This window comes from Leuciscus leuciscus (genome assembly GCF_965113295.1).
Source record: "Leuciscus leuciscus genome assembly, chromosome: 13".
Lineage (NCBI taxonomy): Eukaryota > Metazoa > Chordata > Actinopteri > Cypriniformes > Leuciscidae > Leuciscus > Leuciscus leuciscus.
In genome coordinates, this window is record NC_138737.1 from 30,369,713 (window position 1) to 30,389,275 (window position 19,563).

At 37.0% G+C, this 19,563-nt stretch overlaps 1 protein-coding gene across 12 annotated transcripts in view; it reads right to left on the bottom strand.

The window, feature by feature from the left end:
- Positions 1-19,563, bottom strand: part of prdm16 (PR domain containing 16) — a 230,210-nt gene that overhangs the window by 139,488 nt on the left and 71,159 nt on the right. For all 12 annotated transcript variants that reach the window (XM_082189438.1, XM_082189437.1, XM_082189449.1 and 9 more), the window contains exon 2: positions 15,624-15,973. In XM_082189438.1, coding sequence (XP_082045564.1) covers positions 15,624-15,973 — 350 coding nt within the window. The remainder of the gene's footprint in view (positions 1-15,623; positions 15,974-19,563) is intronic.

The following is a 19,563-nucleotide window of genomic DNA, read 5'->3' on the forward strand; positions in this document are numbered from 1 at the left end:
TCATTGTAGCTGCCAGGGTTTGTATCATCAAGTGATCTATCTCGCAGGATAGTAACGTACAGTAGTTTGTGCCTCTCTATAAGGTAAAAGTGGCCCTCTGCCAGCTGATTTAGAGTACCATAGGTAGTCCCATAGACTGTATAAAACAATGGATGTAGTGTCCGTGATGTCTCCTGTAGGTTTCTGAAGAGCATTTTTGAAGCCCAAAGTGGGCGTAGCTGGCCGTCGCCATCTTGGTAGCCACTCCCGGATAACCGAAAATGGGCAAAGAGGCAGGACGTGGGTGAAGCTGAGGTGACTAGTTTTATACAGTCTATGGTAATTACAGGCCTATTTCCTACACATTTTCAAGGACATGGCAACAATTAAAACAAATACTTCCAATATAGTCTGTGTTAGTAAATGTTACGCTATTTATGAAATGTAGGCATAACATTATACGACAACGTTTCATACTGTTTTATACGGTCTATGGTTTCAGCCTACAACTAATCACAGTCTGTCGAATTCTTGAGTGTAGTAAAGTTTTAAATAAAATTATGAATAATAAATAAATTATTTAAAATCAATTAAATCAATTAATAGATACAATTATATTCGAATTTCACTCAACGGCAAAAAATGGAGCCCAGACTACTAGGATGGTCTGTTAGTACAATTAACTGCACAGCAAGCCATATTATTTGATAATTGTATGAAATAATCCTGAAAAAAGCACAAACACGGCAGAGATGCCAAGTTCAGAAGACTAACAGACAGCGGACGAACGGCTAGTAGTGACAGTAGCGGCAATCCACCTGTCACTCAAGTGGCCATACCCTTAATTATGCAGAACTTTAAAGCTTAATATTATTTAAACGGATGAGTTATACAAAAAATCACCCTCCTCACAGTTGTCATGAACGGTAACATTTGCTATATAGACCAAAACAACTTTTTGTACCAGGCTGTAAACATATTTTTTTCTGCTGTAAAGTTAGGGATTGACTCCCTTTTGCAGCCAGTCTCTAGCGGTCAGTCGATGAATTGCAGTTTAAGTCACTTCAGTGTTGGGTTCAAAAGAGAGACCGGAAGGCTGGGCAGTACACTATGAGAACTACCAAGGAAAGTCTCAGGAACTGCAGATTTGCTCATATCACACCTTGCATACTGCTAGACGACTTTTAATATCTGCCAGTGCTGTTAAGTATGACATGTCTTCGACTTACAGTATCAAGCAATATGACACGTGTATTTTAAGACTGTGGATCTTGTTACCCATCTTGTTCTTCAAGTACACCTAACTGCTATTATCGTCAAATCTACACTTGAGCCACCAGACACATACTTTAGTTCATCAAAAAAAAAAAAAAATTTAATTCATCATTTACTCACCATCATGTCAGTCCAAACCAATAATATTTTGTTCAACTTAAAAACACAAATGAAGATTTTTTTAATGAAAGCTGAGAGATTTCTGTTCCATCTAAAGTCTATTCCAGCAGTTTAATCTGAGTCTTCTGAACACATCCACACATCAAGAAACACAAACATGCTTGCTTGATACAAGGGAACAAACCTCATTGGTTCTTGTGTGTCAAGCAAGCACATTTTCATTTGGGTTTTGAAGATAAACAAACGTCTCACGGGTTTGGAACGACCTGAGGGCGAGTAATTGATAAGAAAATGTTCATTTTGGGGGGGACAAACCTTTTAAATACAGTACCCTGCAGATAATGTATCTGTGCCATTAAGGCGCACTTAAAACATTAGAAAAGCACCTTACGTCCTGTCACGAAGGTGTGTGTACATTATCTTCAATGAGTGCTTATGTTAATATATATAAGAAAGAAAGAATCATTCTTGTGATCCTGTTAACAAACATGGTACCACCAAGCACTAGATGTCTGACACTGATATTTTCCCAACGAATGAGAGGTTGTTTTACTGAATTAGTGCAGTGAATAAACTCCAGAAATCTGTTTTACAAAGGAATTAGTCCAAATATTTAATATAAAAACTGATTTGACAATTATTCTCATGGCAGACACTAAGTAAACACGAGGGGTGACGGTTCCTGCTGACTTTGTTTCAGTGTGACATAACATACATACATACATGATATCACTTGGACTCATAGTCATCTTTAAATAGGCTCTGTAGAAAAGTGGTGTCATTGATGGAAATTAGTGTGAAAAATGTGTCCCACAGAGCTGGACGACAGATTTACAGGGATGGGTTAAGCTGCCGAGAGACACAAGCACAGAAACAGTCATTATTCCTACAACTCAACCACAACTTGACACACGGCTGGGTTTCAAAAAGACGAGAGAGCTGGTGAATGGGCCAAGTCTCCTTTCCAGGATAATGACAAATTTAACATTTCTGCACAGTGAAACAGAATGTCGTCATTGTCTTTGGGTTCCTAAATGGCTGTTATTTCACATAGTCGTCTTGAGGAAAGAATAACACTCAAACATCAGTCTTTTCTGAAGAGAGACACACACATTATGGCACACCTGGGGCGCTTGAGTGTTGCTCTAACTATGACAAAGAGCTTGAACTTTGAGTGACTTAAGAGAAGTTTTTTTTCCACACCATTATTATGCTTGTCTGGTTATTAATTTATTGTATTTTGTATTGCTATCATGGTTGGTAATCAAAACAGTATTGTGCATCTATTTTTGGCTGTAATGATCTGAAAACATTTGCGGCCAACAAAAAGAGGGTGGCGACCAGGATGAAAACTACGCCTCCTATTTTTCCATGAAAGAAATGGTGGGCTTTAAATATGTAGACTTTCCATATACATTTTAAGTCAAATGACACTGCAAGATGACCTGTGACCATTTATTTTATGATGCAAGTTTATATTTTTGTACAATGTGCCATATAAAATAAAAGCAGTGGGTCACTTTCAGGAAACAGAGATTTATTAGTCCTCAATGCTTACCAATGCTCACTTTTTTACAGAATGTTTCAAAAATTGCATTGACCTTCAACCCCATAACATTCAACCTCAAAACATTTTAAATGTAACAGGGCTGAATAGCTATTGGAGAAAGAAAAAGTAAGCCAATTTAGGTGTAATTTATATTTGAGGAGTTATTTAAGGAGCCCCTAAAGGGACTTTCACATGCGCACTATTGCAAAAACTTAGCACAGGAATTGTTTGCATGCTCGTGTGTTACAATTTCCAGTTAATGTATACTGTAACCTACTGTATGTCCTTTGTAATATTGCTATTAAGATTAATAGCACTGCCATCTTACTATTAAGAAAATGAGTTAAATGGGCTGATGCCGCAATATGCGACTGTGTGCATTGTCCTATATGCTTTTGCTAAGTTCAGTGGTTCATAAAAAAAGATTGGTACAGTAAAAAGTGCTCATAATTTGGACTTTCTTTAGAGCAGTTCATCTAGTATGAGGCTGAATCCAGATACTTTTCATTTATTTATTTATTAATTATTGTTAATTAATTGTGAACCTCCCCGTTATATAACGCAATGCTTAAGCCATATGTCTATGGCTCTGCTCGCAATAAGCGCTGTTAGAATTGAATGAAGAAAGTCAGCATTTCTCCGACACCGGTAAGGATGCGTTAAATCCGACAAAGTAGTTTAATAAAGGTTTTATGCGGGACAATATAAATACACTGGCCGAACAAAATCCAAATTTTGAGCACTTTTTTCAGTACTTTTTTATTTTTTATGAACCCATTAAAGGAATAGTTAACTTAAAAATGAAAATTCTGTCATCATTTACTCACCCTCAAGTTTTTTCAAACCTGTATGAATTTATTTCTTCTACTGAACACAAAGGAAGATATTTTGAAGAATTTCAGTGACCAGACAGTTGAAGGACACCATTGACTTCCATAGTAGGAAACAAATACTATTGAAGTCAGTGGGGTCCAACTGTTTGGTAACTGAAATTCTCCAAAATATCTTCTTTTGTGTTCAGTAGAAGAAAGAAATTCATAAAGGTTTGAAACAACATAAGGCACGGTTTCTTAGCCGCCACAGAGGATGTGTTAAAGCGGACATAAGGCCTTGAAATATGACGTGCAGCCCTAGCAAAAGACAAATTGTACCAGTACCAGTCTCTTTTTTTGCAAATAGGACAATGCAAACAGCCGTATTACTCCATCAGCCCATTTTGGTTTCTCGGACACAACAGACGGATATAAAACGGATATATAGCTTTGATATTAGCAGTACTGCCCTAACAACGTCAAATACATCCGTATTTTTCCAAAGGTCCCTTTAGGGGCTCCGTATTTATTAGCCATTCATTAGCCATGTAGACTTATATTTATGTATAATATGCTATGTAATATAAAAGCAGTGGGTGACTTTTAAGAAATAGCTGTATTAGTCCTCAAGAGACTAACACTTAAAAAATACACTCAACCCCAAAACATTTTGAATGTAAATGTAAGGTCTATTAAAAAAGTAATTTTAAGCTTACTTTAGCAATTTTTGAACTGTCATTCAACAAAACATGTTTTGAAAGAGAAATAGCATATAGATCATTACCATTTTTTTAAATGAATTTACTACAATGCACATGAAAATGCCTATTCAAATGATAAATACATGATTTTCAAGCAAACTTGTTTAAATAATGTAGCAATTTAGGGTGTTTTAAGAAATATGGTGAGCTTCAGCAGTAACTGTTTCAAATGAAATAAATAAAAACTTTCCTGAAATTTTGATGCACAAAAGTCACCGTTTCCTGACAATGACTCCAGTGTCAAAACCACACATCAGTTATGTAGTACAACCTAACGGACTGCAGGAGCCATTGATCTTAGCTTCTGTAAAGAAAACACTGACTCGAATGTGAATTTGATTAACTTCAGCGAGAAGAGACAAATATCATCGTGAAGAAACAAATACACACTTTCAATGTGAAAATATCACTGTAATTAGCAACATAAACATCCCAGACAAACGTCATGATTCAGTGTAGTGGAGAGAGGAGGCAGTGTCTGCAGTGGCCTCGGGGCACAAGAGACCATGATGGGCCTATTCATCAACACACACATGAATGATGGGTTTTCACTGCACACACAACTCACAGGCCTCCAGTAACCTGCTCATACCCAGATGGAAACAGAGGTTAAGGGAATGTTTGATTAATGTCGCTGGGCGATCCACCTGGAAACTTGCACGTATCACAAATCAATGTAAATAACACGTACAGTTACTAATACTAATAGAGGTGCTTGCCTTAGCAAAAACCTCTAATAATGCTATGCAAGTTGGAGAATAGCAAAAGATGAGAAAACCGAATTAAAGACCTTGTTATCGCCCGGCTGTATGAACAATTTTCATTAAAGTGCAAGATTAATTAACAGATGGGGTAATTGGTTATGAACAAATGATAAGGCATCAATGCACTAATAAATCCTGACATTTAATTTGCTGCCCTCTTCCCCCGCTATCAATTACTGTGTTCCTGGGAATAATTGACAATGTTTCGGTAAGACTTAAGAAAGGCGGGCATCTTTCAAAGCTCCTAAAATGCTCCTTTGGTGTAGACACAGCAACATGGACCATATGTTTAATATTAGGTGTAATCTGTCCTACTCAAGTGCTCTGAAAACTGGGAAAATTGGATTAAATTGGCTAATGGCATGTTTAAAACCTCCATAAAATCAATGTGAGTGGAAGGTTTTACAGTGTTTTTGACTTGCGCCTTCTCTTTGTGCATAAACAAAGGTTGGCTCTCAATGATGCAAAACTAATATATGCTGGTCAACAGAGATCTCAAAGTCCACAGGAGAAATATTGATTAATGCCATGTGGATCGGAAAGGGAGAATATTTGCACAATAATGAGCCTGTGGTATTAAGACGTGGTTTTTCAACAAATAATTTTGACGCATCTATCTATCTATCTATCTATCTATCTATCTATCTATCTATCTATCTATCTGTCTGTCTGTCTGTCTGTCTGTCTGTCTGTCCGTCCGTCCGTCCGTCCGTCCGTCCGTCCGTCCGTCCGTCCGTCCGTCCGTCCGTCCGTCCGTCCGTCCGTCCGTCCGTCCATCTATCTGTTTTATGCAACTGTCTGCAAATTAATTACCTGAAATATGTATGGAAGCTTTAAATGGATAGTTTGCCAAAAATAAAAATCCTCACATCATTTACATTTCTGAATCTGTATTCCTTATTTTCTTCTGTGAACACAAAAGCAGATTTTTAGAAAGGTGTTTTATTGTCCATACAGTGGCTCCAGTTTAGTTTTAAACCCCAAATACTTTTATTGTATGAAAAAACAAAACATTATTCACATCAAAATTATAGTTATCAATCATATTGTAAAATGAATTACTTTTTCGTACAAGTAAATTAAATAAATCCAAAATATTTAATATTATTACATTATATTATTATAATATATTAATATATTTAATTTACTTATTTTATTATTATTATTATTATTATTATAGTGGTGCTGTTTTGGAGGTCTGTGAAAAAAGTGAAATTGACATTATTTTATATAAAATATAATAAAAACAATTTAATTAATTTCCTTTGGCTGTTAGATTGCAATAATCTCAGTTTGAAAAAAAGTATTGTTTCCCCATTAGCAAAACTGGCAGATTTTAAAGAGAACCCTGCCTTGAGATGAATGGAAAAGTTAAAATAAAGCTTTCTTCAGGTATTACTGACTTCCTTGATTTTAAGATTGTAAAATGACTCACATCAGTTCTAAATCACTGAGGACATGCTGCATCTCTTTAAATCTCTCGTCCAATTGTTAATCATTCTCAGTCTTTCTTTCCAAAAACCATTAGCATTGTTCACCTTTAAGGCAACCTCTCTGTACATTCTTCACAAGATGTTCAACAAACCGAGCAGACAAGTTGCAACTGTGCCGATGGAGTATCTCCACAAATGCTTAGTGGCTAAGCAATTCCACACAAAAGCTGGCAAACAGAAAGGTGAAAGGCAGGGTCAGGACAGATAGCGCCGAGGCGTGGCGCTCAAGTCAAGAGGGATGTTAGCGTAAGGACAAACAAAGTCAACCACGGGCATGAAAGCTGCCTGTCAGAGGCGGATTAGGAAACAAAAAAATTCGGGCAAAAATATGAGGAACAACCATGGAGAATCAAACATCTGTCACGTAGACCAAAGGCGCAAAGCGAACACTTCCAGCACCAGGTATCGCTAAGTCAACAGCACGGCAAATATGAGAAAATGGCGAGGTAGAGCTTTTTTTTCAGCAGGATGAATAATGCTGATATGGAAAAGTACCTTGTGTCATAAAGGCAAATAGGGAGTTTGCGTTGCAACAAAGTCATCCCTAGGTCAAAGTCTTTGAAGTTTTCGAAGAGGTGGAGAAATGGAGGACGGGTGGCATCGATATCGAGCCTTAAGAGCCTTGAGATCTCTATGAAACAGAATCGGAAGTAAATGGTGAAGCACACATTTCGAGAAGTGTAAATTCACTGTTGAGTTGTATACTGGCAAAATCAATGAGAGGTTGTTCATTACATACAGAGAGGACAAAAACACTTTTCAGCCGAATCGGTCTTGGAAACTCTTTTTTTTTTTAATACTATATGTCTTTTATGTACAGATTTTATTGTTTTACCCTTTTACCCAATGTTTGTATATATTTTTTTTTTGTGTTTAATATATAAGAAATGATAGCTAAAACAGCCTAAGTAAGGCTTGTATTTCATTGTTGGTTACTATGAAAATAACTATTCATAAAAATAAAAACAAACACAAAGATGACGGAATTCTCCAGTGATGCACATATATTCACTGTAGTCTCAAAGGTTTGTCATGTGTATCTTACCACGGATTATAACTGGATTGTTCAGTTTCACTCAAGCATTACAGAATCCAATGATTCTTAGAAGCAGTTCCTGTTACATGTTGACAGAAAAAAAAAAATGAATGTGTCTGTCCTTCCGTTTTCATAACATACTTAAATGTCTGACAGTGTAAATTAGAACATAAGGGATGGGTCCAGAAAACCTTACGATAAATGACACTAAACAACATCACCGAGGTCAAACTGGGTTTAACATCAGATCTACCACACCCGCTGACACTGCCAGGGCACGGCGTGTGTACACATCATTTATCTGGCTTTTGAAGAAATGCCATAGCAAGCTTTCTCCTTCTCTGATTCCCTCATACATTGATTCTTTTGTTTCTTGGTGGAATAAAGAGTCTCCTTATAGGTTTGTTGTTGAAATAAAGTTCTATCAGTGTCACCACCCACATAAACTATTCATTTACTGCTAAAAATACTCACTGAGGTTGCTAATTTTATTTACATGGAAAAATTAGTTGAGGAAAAGTGAGAAGACTGTTTCAGGAAGTTAAAGCACATTAATAATAGTTTATAAAAAAAAGGCAAATACCAACCATAATTTTGGCTACCATAATTAAGCATCCTTTCCCTGGCGAGTCCTGCAAAATGTGTGAATTCATGTGAACATTCAAATATGGTGCAAATAAGACATTTTTGTGCAATGAGAACAAATTTCATTTTATTTCACAGACATCAAATAATCTTATACTGCATTTTTCTTTTTGTGCTCTACACAGTATTAACTAAAACTACTGAAAATATTTTTGTTAACTGAAATAAAGCTTAAATAAAATAAATACTTACAATTTGCCTTGGTTAATGAGTAAAATCTACGGTATGGCTCAATGTCTAGCAAAATAGAAATTTAAAAATTACCAAAAGCACATAACTTAAACTAAAATTTAAAATTTAAACTGAAAAATGTAAAATAAAAGCTAGTTAAAAATTTATAAATACTGTAATATATAAATACACAATAATATATAAACATATATAAATAACACGAATATAATACTGGTTCCACCAAAAAAAAGCAAGAAAAAAAAAAGCAAGGTTTGAATCAAAATAAGGGTGAATAAATGTCAGAATTTTTATTTTTTGGGTTAATTACCCCTTTAAATTCAGTTAAATTAATTTCGATTAAAGACTGTGACTTTTGAATTGAAATTATGAGTCATACATAATCAATCCTTCTTCCAAAACGTGTTTTTGTCTTACCTTGATTCACAATGATAAGCCTATTATAAGTGTTTATATTTAAGACCTGTCTGGATGGATTTTGCGGGGAAATTGCAAACACACCATCACATCTGTAAATAGAGAAAAGCTGCTACAGCTATTTTGACACGTGTATGGTGTGGGAATGACAGAGGTTAGTTACCACAATGAGCAAGAAAGCTTGACATGAAGCCGCTAAATCTCATGCTGAACAGAGGAGAGTCTGCTGGCAAAAGGAGAACGCGACAGAGCTCGTAATAAAACAAGAATCAACATTGGCTTGGCTTTTCAGAGATGGCGAGAAGTGAGGGATTTGAAATGTTGTGAAAGTGATATGGAGATGGCGTTTTCATTACTCAACAGGTGAGTAAGATATTTTAGGTAACAGATAAATTGCCATTTGTAGCTCATTGTAAAGCACTATATATTGTGAAGGGTCATATTCATACACACAGTCACGCAGAGTCGAAGCACAAGCAAACACAATGTTCTTCCGCAAAATGCATGTGGTTTTGTTTTTTAACCGCTAGAGGGACAAAAGTTAGATGGTGTAACTTGAACAAATTCATCATAAGAAAACTCACTGTGAGTTCACTACTATGCTTTATAGTTGTTGTATTATCTTGCTCTTGTTGACATTCCCTATATGTCAGTAAAGGAAGATGTTAATTGAGAAGCACACACACGGCCTTTGCTCACACTGTCCCCTCTAGTCATGTCTGGTAGTAGACGGACTGACACACACACACACACACACGGTGACAGCAGTCCCCTATGGAACTAATCTGACAGCATCTCACGTTGGATTGCCAGCGTCCCACCTCACGTTCTATAGTGTGTTCTGCACTTCCGTCAATACCCCAGCTAGTGCCATCACACCATCGACCCCCTTAAACCGACAGAGCCACTGGCAATAAACCTTCCTCTCCGGGACCCCAGAGTCCCGCTCACAAACAGATCTGATTGAAAGCATCTGTGTCCGGGGTCGCTGTTATAATATGTTGTGATAAAGAGAATCATAATGGCTTTTAAATAGACGGGCTCTGTCTCTTGTTCCTGAGCAGTGCTTTGTGGGTAGAGAGAGAGTGTCTCTGGGAGTGAAGCCCTGAGGCTAAGCATCTCGGAGATTGAGCTGTCCGTCTCGCTGAAATGAATCTGAGTTAACACCTCTTCAGTCGAGACAGGACAGCCTGGGGGACAGACAGAAGAGCACTTTCTGTTCTACCTGCAGTCTCTTCTCATTAACCCACACCTGCAGCAGCGAGCGAACGCTCACAGACATCCGTTCGCTTCCCAGACCTGCTGAGCTGCTTATCTAGACAGCATTTCAAGGCAGATTCATGTACTGTTGGAGATAGGCAGGATAAGCAGACTATATGGGGAATCTGAATATGTACTGCACTCTCATTCAAAGCTGAAAACAATCAAATTACACAAAATATTAAATAACAATTCCAGAATGCTTTGCCATGAGCTCAGATGACAAACATCCCTACAAAATGCCAGACCGGGAGAGAGAAGTGTTCTGTACTTGACCCGTATTGAAATAAAATACACTAGTTTTTCTGGTTTAGCTGTTTGACAAAAAAAAAAAAAAGATTTTTCAAATCTTAAAAATGTATTTAAAAAAAAACTATACTTGCAGATAATATATTATTTATGAAATAAAAGGCTTCTTAAAAAGAGAACACTTTTGAGACTATGGTACTTAATACACTTGAGTACACTTTTAATAATTGTCAATCAAGCACTTTACTTAAAGTCTTAATATATAATGCATAATAAAAGTATTGTAATGAAGTAATGAAATGAAATGTAATGAAAATAATAAGAAATCTGCAAATATTAGAATGCATTTTAACTTTGGTTACAATTCTTTATGAAAAGATATAATGTTTTATAACATACATTATGAATACCTTTATCATGCATTATACATAAAGGCTTACCAAAAGTTTTACTTCAAAGTGCATTTTAAATCATTCTGTTTTAATAATCTTTTGCCATGCTGTATAAGAAGTAAACATTTTGATGTGACTAACATAAAGCACATGTAAAGTATAATTTGTACTGTCTGTGTTATTCTAAATTACATGTAAAGTTGATATATTTTTAAATGTCATTTTGAATTGTAACTTCATCATTACGAATGTGTACTTACAAAATTACTTAAATACATTACATACAAGTTTCAATAGAAATGACATGAACGTATATTTTGGTTTACCATAAAAGTTATAGTGGGTCAAAAAAACACTCTAAAGTTCAGCTAGTTGTATACCATATAAATGTAAACATTTTCATTTAATTGCAATTAAGTGTCTGAAACCATTACATTCAGTGAGCATTTTAATATGAATTATTTTAAAGTAACAAGTACTCTTTTTCACAATGGGTTTTGTCTTCCTGACCAGCTGACAAATACCCAAACCCCAAAACAGATCAAACAAGCTACTGTAATATCAATACATTTTAGAGGGAGTTGGCTTAGCAACATGTAAACTAAACTTAGCAAAATGCTAAAGCTAAATTCTAACCATGAGGAGCCCTATGTATGTGACGTAGAGTTGCTGAATATGCAGAGTCTTTAAAATATGTCACTTATAAGGTTATTTTCCATGTGGCCATAGACAGTGCAGCAAGACAGCTAAAAAAATAAAGCTATGAATAAGGCACTGAATGTTTTGTTTGCAGCCTAAAATATGAAAACGTGATTGTACCACAGACGGACATTGGTTATCCAGCATATACATGTTTTGCAGTCATGAGAAACCATGTGAGCTCTTAGATCCATGATTCAAACACTCAGTGTATATGTGTCTGTGTTTGGCCCATTGTGGCCGGCCTGTAATCCCGCTCTATTAACACCTCTGACTCTTTGCTCTTAGCTGCTCTGCTCCGCTCTCTCACTTCTGTCTATTTGTCTAAGGGTCGGGGTGGAGTGATGACGAATCCGAGTCCAGCTCCTCAGGGAAAGCGCGATGGCTATCTGTGTCCGACTGTTATGACTATCTCTAACAAGAGCAAGAACCCTCCAACCATGGCGAATGGGGCAGACAGGATGTGGCTTAGATGTTTCCTTTTAGTTTTCCACCTTTTAAACCAGATGTTTTATGAGCTTGAGGTTTCTGAATGATTGTTTTCATTTTTCTTCTGGGTAAAACATTTAATGCCCTAAAACGTAAGACAAAGTATAGCTGTAATAGCCGTGAGTGGAATGATTGCCACACGACAACCCTTTAAAGGTGAAGAGTGTGGTTTCTGCACCACTAGCAGAAACAAAACAATTGCAATATTTCCTAAACACTCCCCCCGTCTGTCATTGGCCGGTCAAACAGATAGCCACGCCCCAATATCACACCATTGGTTGTTGCTGTGTGAGGATGCTCAAACAAACAGAGCAATGTTTTGAAACTGCCATAGTCACTATGTAAACAGTATATATATATATATATATATATATTTTTTTTTTTTTTTTTTACTTATAGTTACCTGCTTATTAAGGTGGGATTGGGGAAATGGCTATTAAAATTCACAAGAATAAGAAAGAAATAATGCAATTAAACAAATCCTAAAATTAAGATAACACACTGTCATCCGCTTTCCGGCAGCTGCTAACAAGCATCATTTTTATAGATGGTTTGTCACAGATGGTCCAACAGATGTCTCTCCGGTCTTTAGCAAGTGTGTGTATGTGTGTGTGTGTGTGCGCATGAGCAAATACCCATAGATGTGCTCCTTGTCAATCGTTACGCTGTCAGCCAGGGCCTTGAGTGTACTCTTTATAAAACATAATGCCAAAGTACTTGAGCGTGTAAATTAGGGCTGAAATTTGAGAGTTGTGTCAGGCGGACAGAGACAGAAAGAGAGAGAAGCTTTCTCTTGGGGGTTGGATTCTGATGAGCATCGGTCGTGGAGAATCCAACCCAAAGCAGCAAGACCGTTAGAATGCCTTTTCTGGGGAATTAAACTAGGCATGTCGAAAGCAAAAATATGAATTCCTTGAGAAAAAAAATATGAAAGCATGGTTTAGCTGATGACTCTGGGCTGCCTATTGCATGTTTCAATGGCTATTTTTGGAAAGCTAATGTTCTGCATACTGACAATTAATATATAGATACACTGCCGTTCAAAAGTTTGGGATCGGTAAGATTTTTAATGTTTTTAAAAGAAGTCTCTTATGTTCACCAAGGCTGCATTTATTTGATAAAAAAAAAAAAAAAAAAACTGTAATATTGTTAAATATTATGACAATTTCAAATAATTGTTTTCTATTTGAATATATTTTTTTAAATGCAATTTATTCCTGTGAAGCAAAGCTGAATTTCCAGCATCATTACATAGCTGAAATATACAGCATCATTCAGTGTCACATGACCCTTCAGAAATCATTCTAATATGCTAATTTGATGCTCAAAAAACATTCATTATTATTTTCAATGGCTAAAATTTTCAGGATTCTTTGATGAATGATAAGTTCTATTTCATTTATTTGAAATAAAATCTATTGTAACATTATAAATGTCTTTACTGTAACTTTTGATCAATTTAATGCATCCTTGTTGAATAAAACCATTGATTTATTTTGCTTTTTTTGCTTTTTTAATTCTATATTGTGAAAAGGTGCAAGAGATCTTAAAAATCCTGGTTAATAATGTTCCCCAGTTTATTCTTTGTGATAAAACCGGTCAAGTCGAGTGCATTGAGCGATGGGATACACTATTTCATGCTGTGCTCTGGTTGTATACTGCACTTATTTATTTTTTTACAAATGCAGTAGGTCAGCTGAGTGAAATAACATATTGTTCATAGTGTGCATGCACATTTATTTGACTATTTCTGCATTGATTTTAGGGAAAATATTCAGAATTCTTCAAAACGCATTTAAAAATCATAAAATGTGTTAAATGGAACAGAGAATACTACACTCCTAATGTTAGCTGAAAGCATAAAAATAGTCCAAATGTTTCAGAAATAAATTCTTACTCACACCCAATGAGTAGGTTATAATATAGAGGACCTTAGTGGGGACCCCCTCCATCACAGGGCCCAGGACAACTGGTACAGCCCTGCTCATATGTAATTCTAAATAGTGTAATGGTATCAGCGGAGCAAAGTACACAGTGAGTGAGAGAAGAGAAAAAGAGAGAGAGCGGCTCACGTCTGGTCAGTCATGTGGGGGAATCAGCATGTACCCTAATGAGCAATTCCAATATCCTCTGATGTCATGTTGAAATGAAAATTAATAGTTCAATATGGCTCCACGCAAATGCCACGCATCTACCATAACCCATATCATGTGGCGTGACCAAATGAGTGTATTCTAATAGATGTAGGCAGAAGAGAAAAGCTGATATCTTCAGTAATCAGGGTTTTGAAAATCACCATTAAATGAAATTCAGGGATGGATGGAAAAGAAAAGGGGAGGCGAAAAAACCCCAGAGACATGGAATGAACATCTTTACCCCATAATGTGCTCATGTCTTTCCCACAGGCTGTGAGCTAGTTACCGCAGGGTTGACTTACCACATACACCAGTCAAATTGGGCCTTGAATCATTGGAGGCCCTGTTCATCTTCATAAAGGGCTTTCACACCAGAGGAACCTTTTCATAGTTCCTAGAACTATGGCGGAAGTACCCGGAATTTGATGCGTTCGCACCGCAGGAACTAGGAAATATTTTAGTTCAAGGAACTCCTTCTGGAGGAACCAATTTAACTCCTAAACCAGCATTATAGGAACTATCCGTAACGTTAGTATACGCTGATTGGCCGAACGTATGCGAAACACCACCATTTTTATGTAAACACACAGATTATAGCCTATATATTTACTCCACAAACTAACTCTACGAACACGGAAAACAGTGATAGATGGACCTCTCAAACTTTACGCTGAGGAGAAAATCCAATGCAACTTTGAGGGGACCAAGCCAATCATGATTATGTATTTCTGCTCAGCTAGCGACACTGGACTTCATCTACACCTTTTCATTACTGTCTACTTTCAATGTATAACAGTTCTATCTAATAAAGTGTTAGACAGATCGTAAACTAATGAACACGGAGAATGTGAGCACTATGTGCTCAGGCTCTGGCTGGCGTTCTCAGCGCAGTCAAAATAAAGGTCCGCCGTGCTATCAAAATAAAAGTCACAACAAGCGCAGTTTACGTCACTTCAGAGTTCCTACTGGAACTTCTGGTTGCAAATGCAACCAGAAAACGTTCCTGGGGGAACCACCCTGGTGGCTAGTTCCTAGAACTAAGTTCCTAGAACTACCCGGTGTGAAAGCCCCTATAGTCTAAACTGAGGTTCTGTCTCAAATGGCACCCTTGACCCTTGCAGGCCTCCTACGAGTCTTGCTTGGACTTGATGTTCTTGGGTCCTAGAACACTTTGAAGTCAGCCAAACGAGTACGGACATGCTTGAAAGAAGCCTACAAGACTTCAAGTGAGCCATTTGGGACAGGGCCTTAATTGTGTTCTTTCAAATTCAAATCGAACCCAATAGCATTTCTACTAACTTTCTGATAATGCTAATAAAAAGCAATATGTTAAGTGCAGGCCATATCATCTCCACATACCTCCCATCCATAAGTGGTCTCTTTTACCGTGGCGCTCTGCAGTCCGTTGTATGGTCCGAAGCGTTCTCCCATCCGAATTTTGACTTTAGCCCAGATTCCAAGGCCAGCCCCTGGAACAGACGACTCGCGGAGCTCCAAGTCAGCAGGGATGGGAATATCATCGGGAATGTAGACGGGCACCTCATAGGGTGAGCCCTCTTTAGGAGTGAAGTCCTCATTGCAGGGCTGAGGGGACGTGGGCCCCACCGCAATGGGGGACATGATGCTGTCTTCTGTCTCCTCTTCCGCACTCTCGCCAGTCACGAGATTGGGCTCTGTGTCGTACATGCTGTCTACTGCCTCACTGTCATCTGAAAGACAATACAGAGATATTTGCAATACATTAGCAGAATAAAGAGATCCAAAGCACGTCAAATGTTCTTCAGCTTCATTTCTTCAGATTACCGTTGTATTTAATTTGCTGATTTTGAAAGGGATAGTTCACCCAAAAATTACTATTCTGTCATTATTACTCGTGTCGCTCCAAACTTGCTATTGAACACAAAAAGAGAACTTTTGAAGCATGTTCATGCAGCTCTTTTCCATGTAATGACAGTCAATTCTGACCATGTGTTTGGGGCTCCAAAAAGGACCAAAAATTACACTATAAATCAGAAAATCTTAGAGCTTTCAAATCAAATCAAATGGTCATCATTGGTTGCTCTTACTTAATTTTGTGGTGTTTCTTATTTCGAAGAGCTTGACAGACACTAAATGATGATTAAAAATCGTATTTGTGTTCCACAGAAAAAGAAAAAAGAAAAACATACAGGGTTGAGACAACCTGATGGAAAATAATGGGTAAATGCTGGGTGAATGGGTGAATTCTTTAAAGTTGGTGGATTCTGATTGGCTGCCAAAGTTATCATCGTTCATTAGAATTATTATTTTTTTAAACAATATAGTACTTCTGTGTCGTTTCCGTTACAACTGTTGTATGGACTTCCTTATCCCAATATAATACAATGATTATTAAAACTTTATAGTTATTTTCCCTGATGAATGGGCCTTTAGTCTAAACAAAACTCACTGACATAATACTAAGATGTTCTGGCTGGCTGCCAGGGAGTTGCAAAGTTGTTGTGAGTCAACCCTCAAGTCTTTATGATGTTTATGTCTTTAAATGGGTTGGTTCCTTCCTTTCAATATAATCTTCTAAAAGGCAAAAAAGACTGATCACTTAGAAAAGTACTAGCATACACTCAACACTAGGTTGTTCAAATCATACACCAATATGCATGAGGTAAATAAGCATCATTCTATGGGGAGAATAAACCATCAACCTTTCTATCACAAGTCCATGTTCTTAACCACTTCGCCACACCAACCAACAAGAGACCACCAGCATCACCAAGCCACTGAAACAAGCATGAACGATTCAAACCAAACTTGTATGTTCTATTGCTGGTTATACAGTGATGTGCACTGATCTGTGAATAAGACGCTCCGCCTAAACCAAAAAAACAAACAAATCTTCTGTAACTTAGAGAGTCTGGCGCAGGGACGATCCCATTTATTTCATATAGTCCCCGCCATTTCCTGTCTGATCATTTTACAAATAATGGCAGCAAATGACCCTGTGGCCTGACGCCACTGCCAGCCATCTATGTGTATTGTCACTCTTTGCCTGACAGCATAATTATGGTACTCATCCTTCATGCTAGCAAAAGGTACAACTCTGATTGCTAAAAATATGTTCTGTTTCTCTGCATTAGTTCTACACTCATGCATCACAAAGTACAAATGACGTGAAAGCCCTTGAATATACCATGCTAAGACCACTGGAGCTGGAGCTTTCAAACTGGGAGAGATTACAGCAAAACAACTGACTCAAATGCAATCTGTTCTCCAAACCAGAACCTGACACATCTCACCTGCATCTGTGTTCTAAAATTTCTTAGCTGAGGTCTGAGGCAGTACACAAGACACTTTCGATCTGTATCCATGATGACAACATCTATGCAAGCACGCATGGATGGACTCGCTGTAATTTGTAGCAGCACCACTGCAGTTTGCTATCCAAACACAGGACCAGCAATCAGGGCTAACTAGGCCGCAATTACACCAGGAGTGCTTCCAATCAACCAGACGCAGCCCCCCTGCCAGCACTGCCAAGAACACAAGTTTATGACTCCAAACTGCTTTCTCTCACATTCAAACGCTGTTTACTTATAAGCAACAGCAAAGTCATGAATAAGTATAAATTGCAGTTAATGCTAAATTGGCTTTAAGTCAAACGACAGCGGTTTCACCCGGACAGTTAAAAGGTAGGGAGGAAGAAATGTTCGGCATAAAATCCCTGCAAACTTTGGAAAGTTTGCCCTTTAATACAACATTAATAAATTGCATTATTACTCTGTGCTCTGTAATATTTGATTTTGATTGTTTTGCTAGTTTCATGTTTTGGGTATCACTTCGTAGTCTATTTTCTTTTTTTTTCTTGCATAATAAAATAATATACAGTAACTATATACTACGGTATGATTTCAAATCAATGTTTCATGTAATTTCTTTATACACAACTCATTTGTTTAGAGGTTCTGATCACCTGTCATTACCAACCCATAAGACTGATAATCTTTTAAACATAAATAAAATATATTTTTAATGAAACTTGACAGATTTCTGTCCTTCCATTTAAAGTCCGTCCACCCCAAATTTTGGTAAAATAATCCATATGATTTGAGCATTTTGAACCAAGTGTTCTGAGTCGCTTTATAGGATGAACGGATTTAATTTATGCTGTTTTTGCCATATAAACAATCACCACACATACCATAAAGCAGATTAAATAACAGCTCAAACATACTGTACTTTCTTGACATGCGAGAACCAGTGAGGTTTGTTCTCACGTATTACGCAAGAACATTTGAGTTTTTGAAAGAACCAGTGAGATTTGTTCTAACATGAACAAAAGTATTTTGGTTTTGAAATGACATAAGTGTGAGTAATTGATAACAGAATTTCCATAATTGGGTGAACGATTTCTTTAAATCTAAAGATGTCCTAGCTTCCCATGGTAACTTACAGTATGCAAAAGCTAGGCCTGGAAATGCAAATATTTGTGGCAAAACCTTTTTAAAAGCCAACAATTCTCAACAATCAGGGAATGTGTATCATATAAAAAAACTCCACAGTAAAAAAATAAAATAAAATGAAAAGCTTTTAAAACAGATCCTGCGTCATCTTGCAATTTTGAGGGCAAAGAAATGTTTTACCAATTTCTTTAATGATCAGACTTTCATTGGAGTCTCAAAGCAGCCAGGCAATTAACTTAAGAACATGTGGCTCAGTAGTAGCTTCCCCTTTTCACAGATCAGTTAAAGTTTTATAACCACTGCCTATCTGGTGCTGTTTGCAAGAATCAAAAGTGTTTTCAAACCATTAAAACTTTTTTTCCCCTTCTCATTTTTGGCTTATGACCCGAGTAAATTTTCAACAGCCATAGAAAGGGTTGGAAAATCCATTAAATACTCCAGTTAAAAAGGCTATAGTGTACGAACAGATAGTTACACTGAAAAAGTAATTTAAATGACATTTAAAGGACTTAATTGTGATGACCAAAACATCAGAACCATCAGAACACAACAACATTTTCACAAACATATATGTTGCTTAGGACTCCAAATGGGAAGTTTTCAGACAGATAATTTGCTTTGTTCCAAAACATTGGACTTGAATGACTGAATTGTTACAATGTTGCAGCTTCTTCTTAGTTCGGTTTGCTTTCACAAGGAAACATTTCAAAGCATGCCAGAATCTGTTTATGCAAGTCACATGTGAGTAAAACTGTCCTCTCATTAGTCAGAGTACACCCGTTTATGTTCCTCATTGCATCATCAAGATGGATTGACAAGTTAGCTGCTGCTTTAAACGCAACACATTTCCCATTATGAATTAT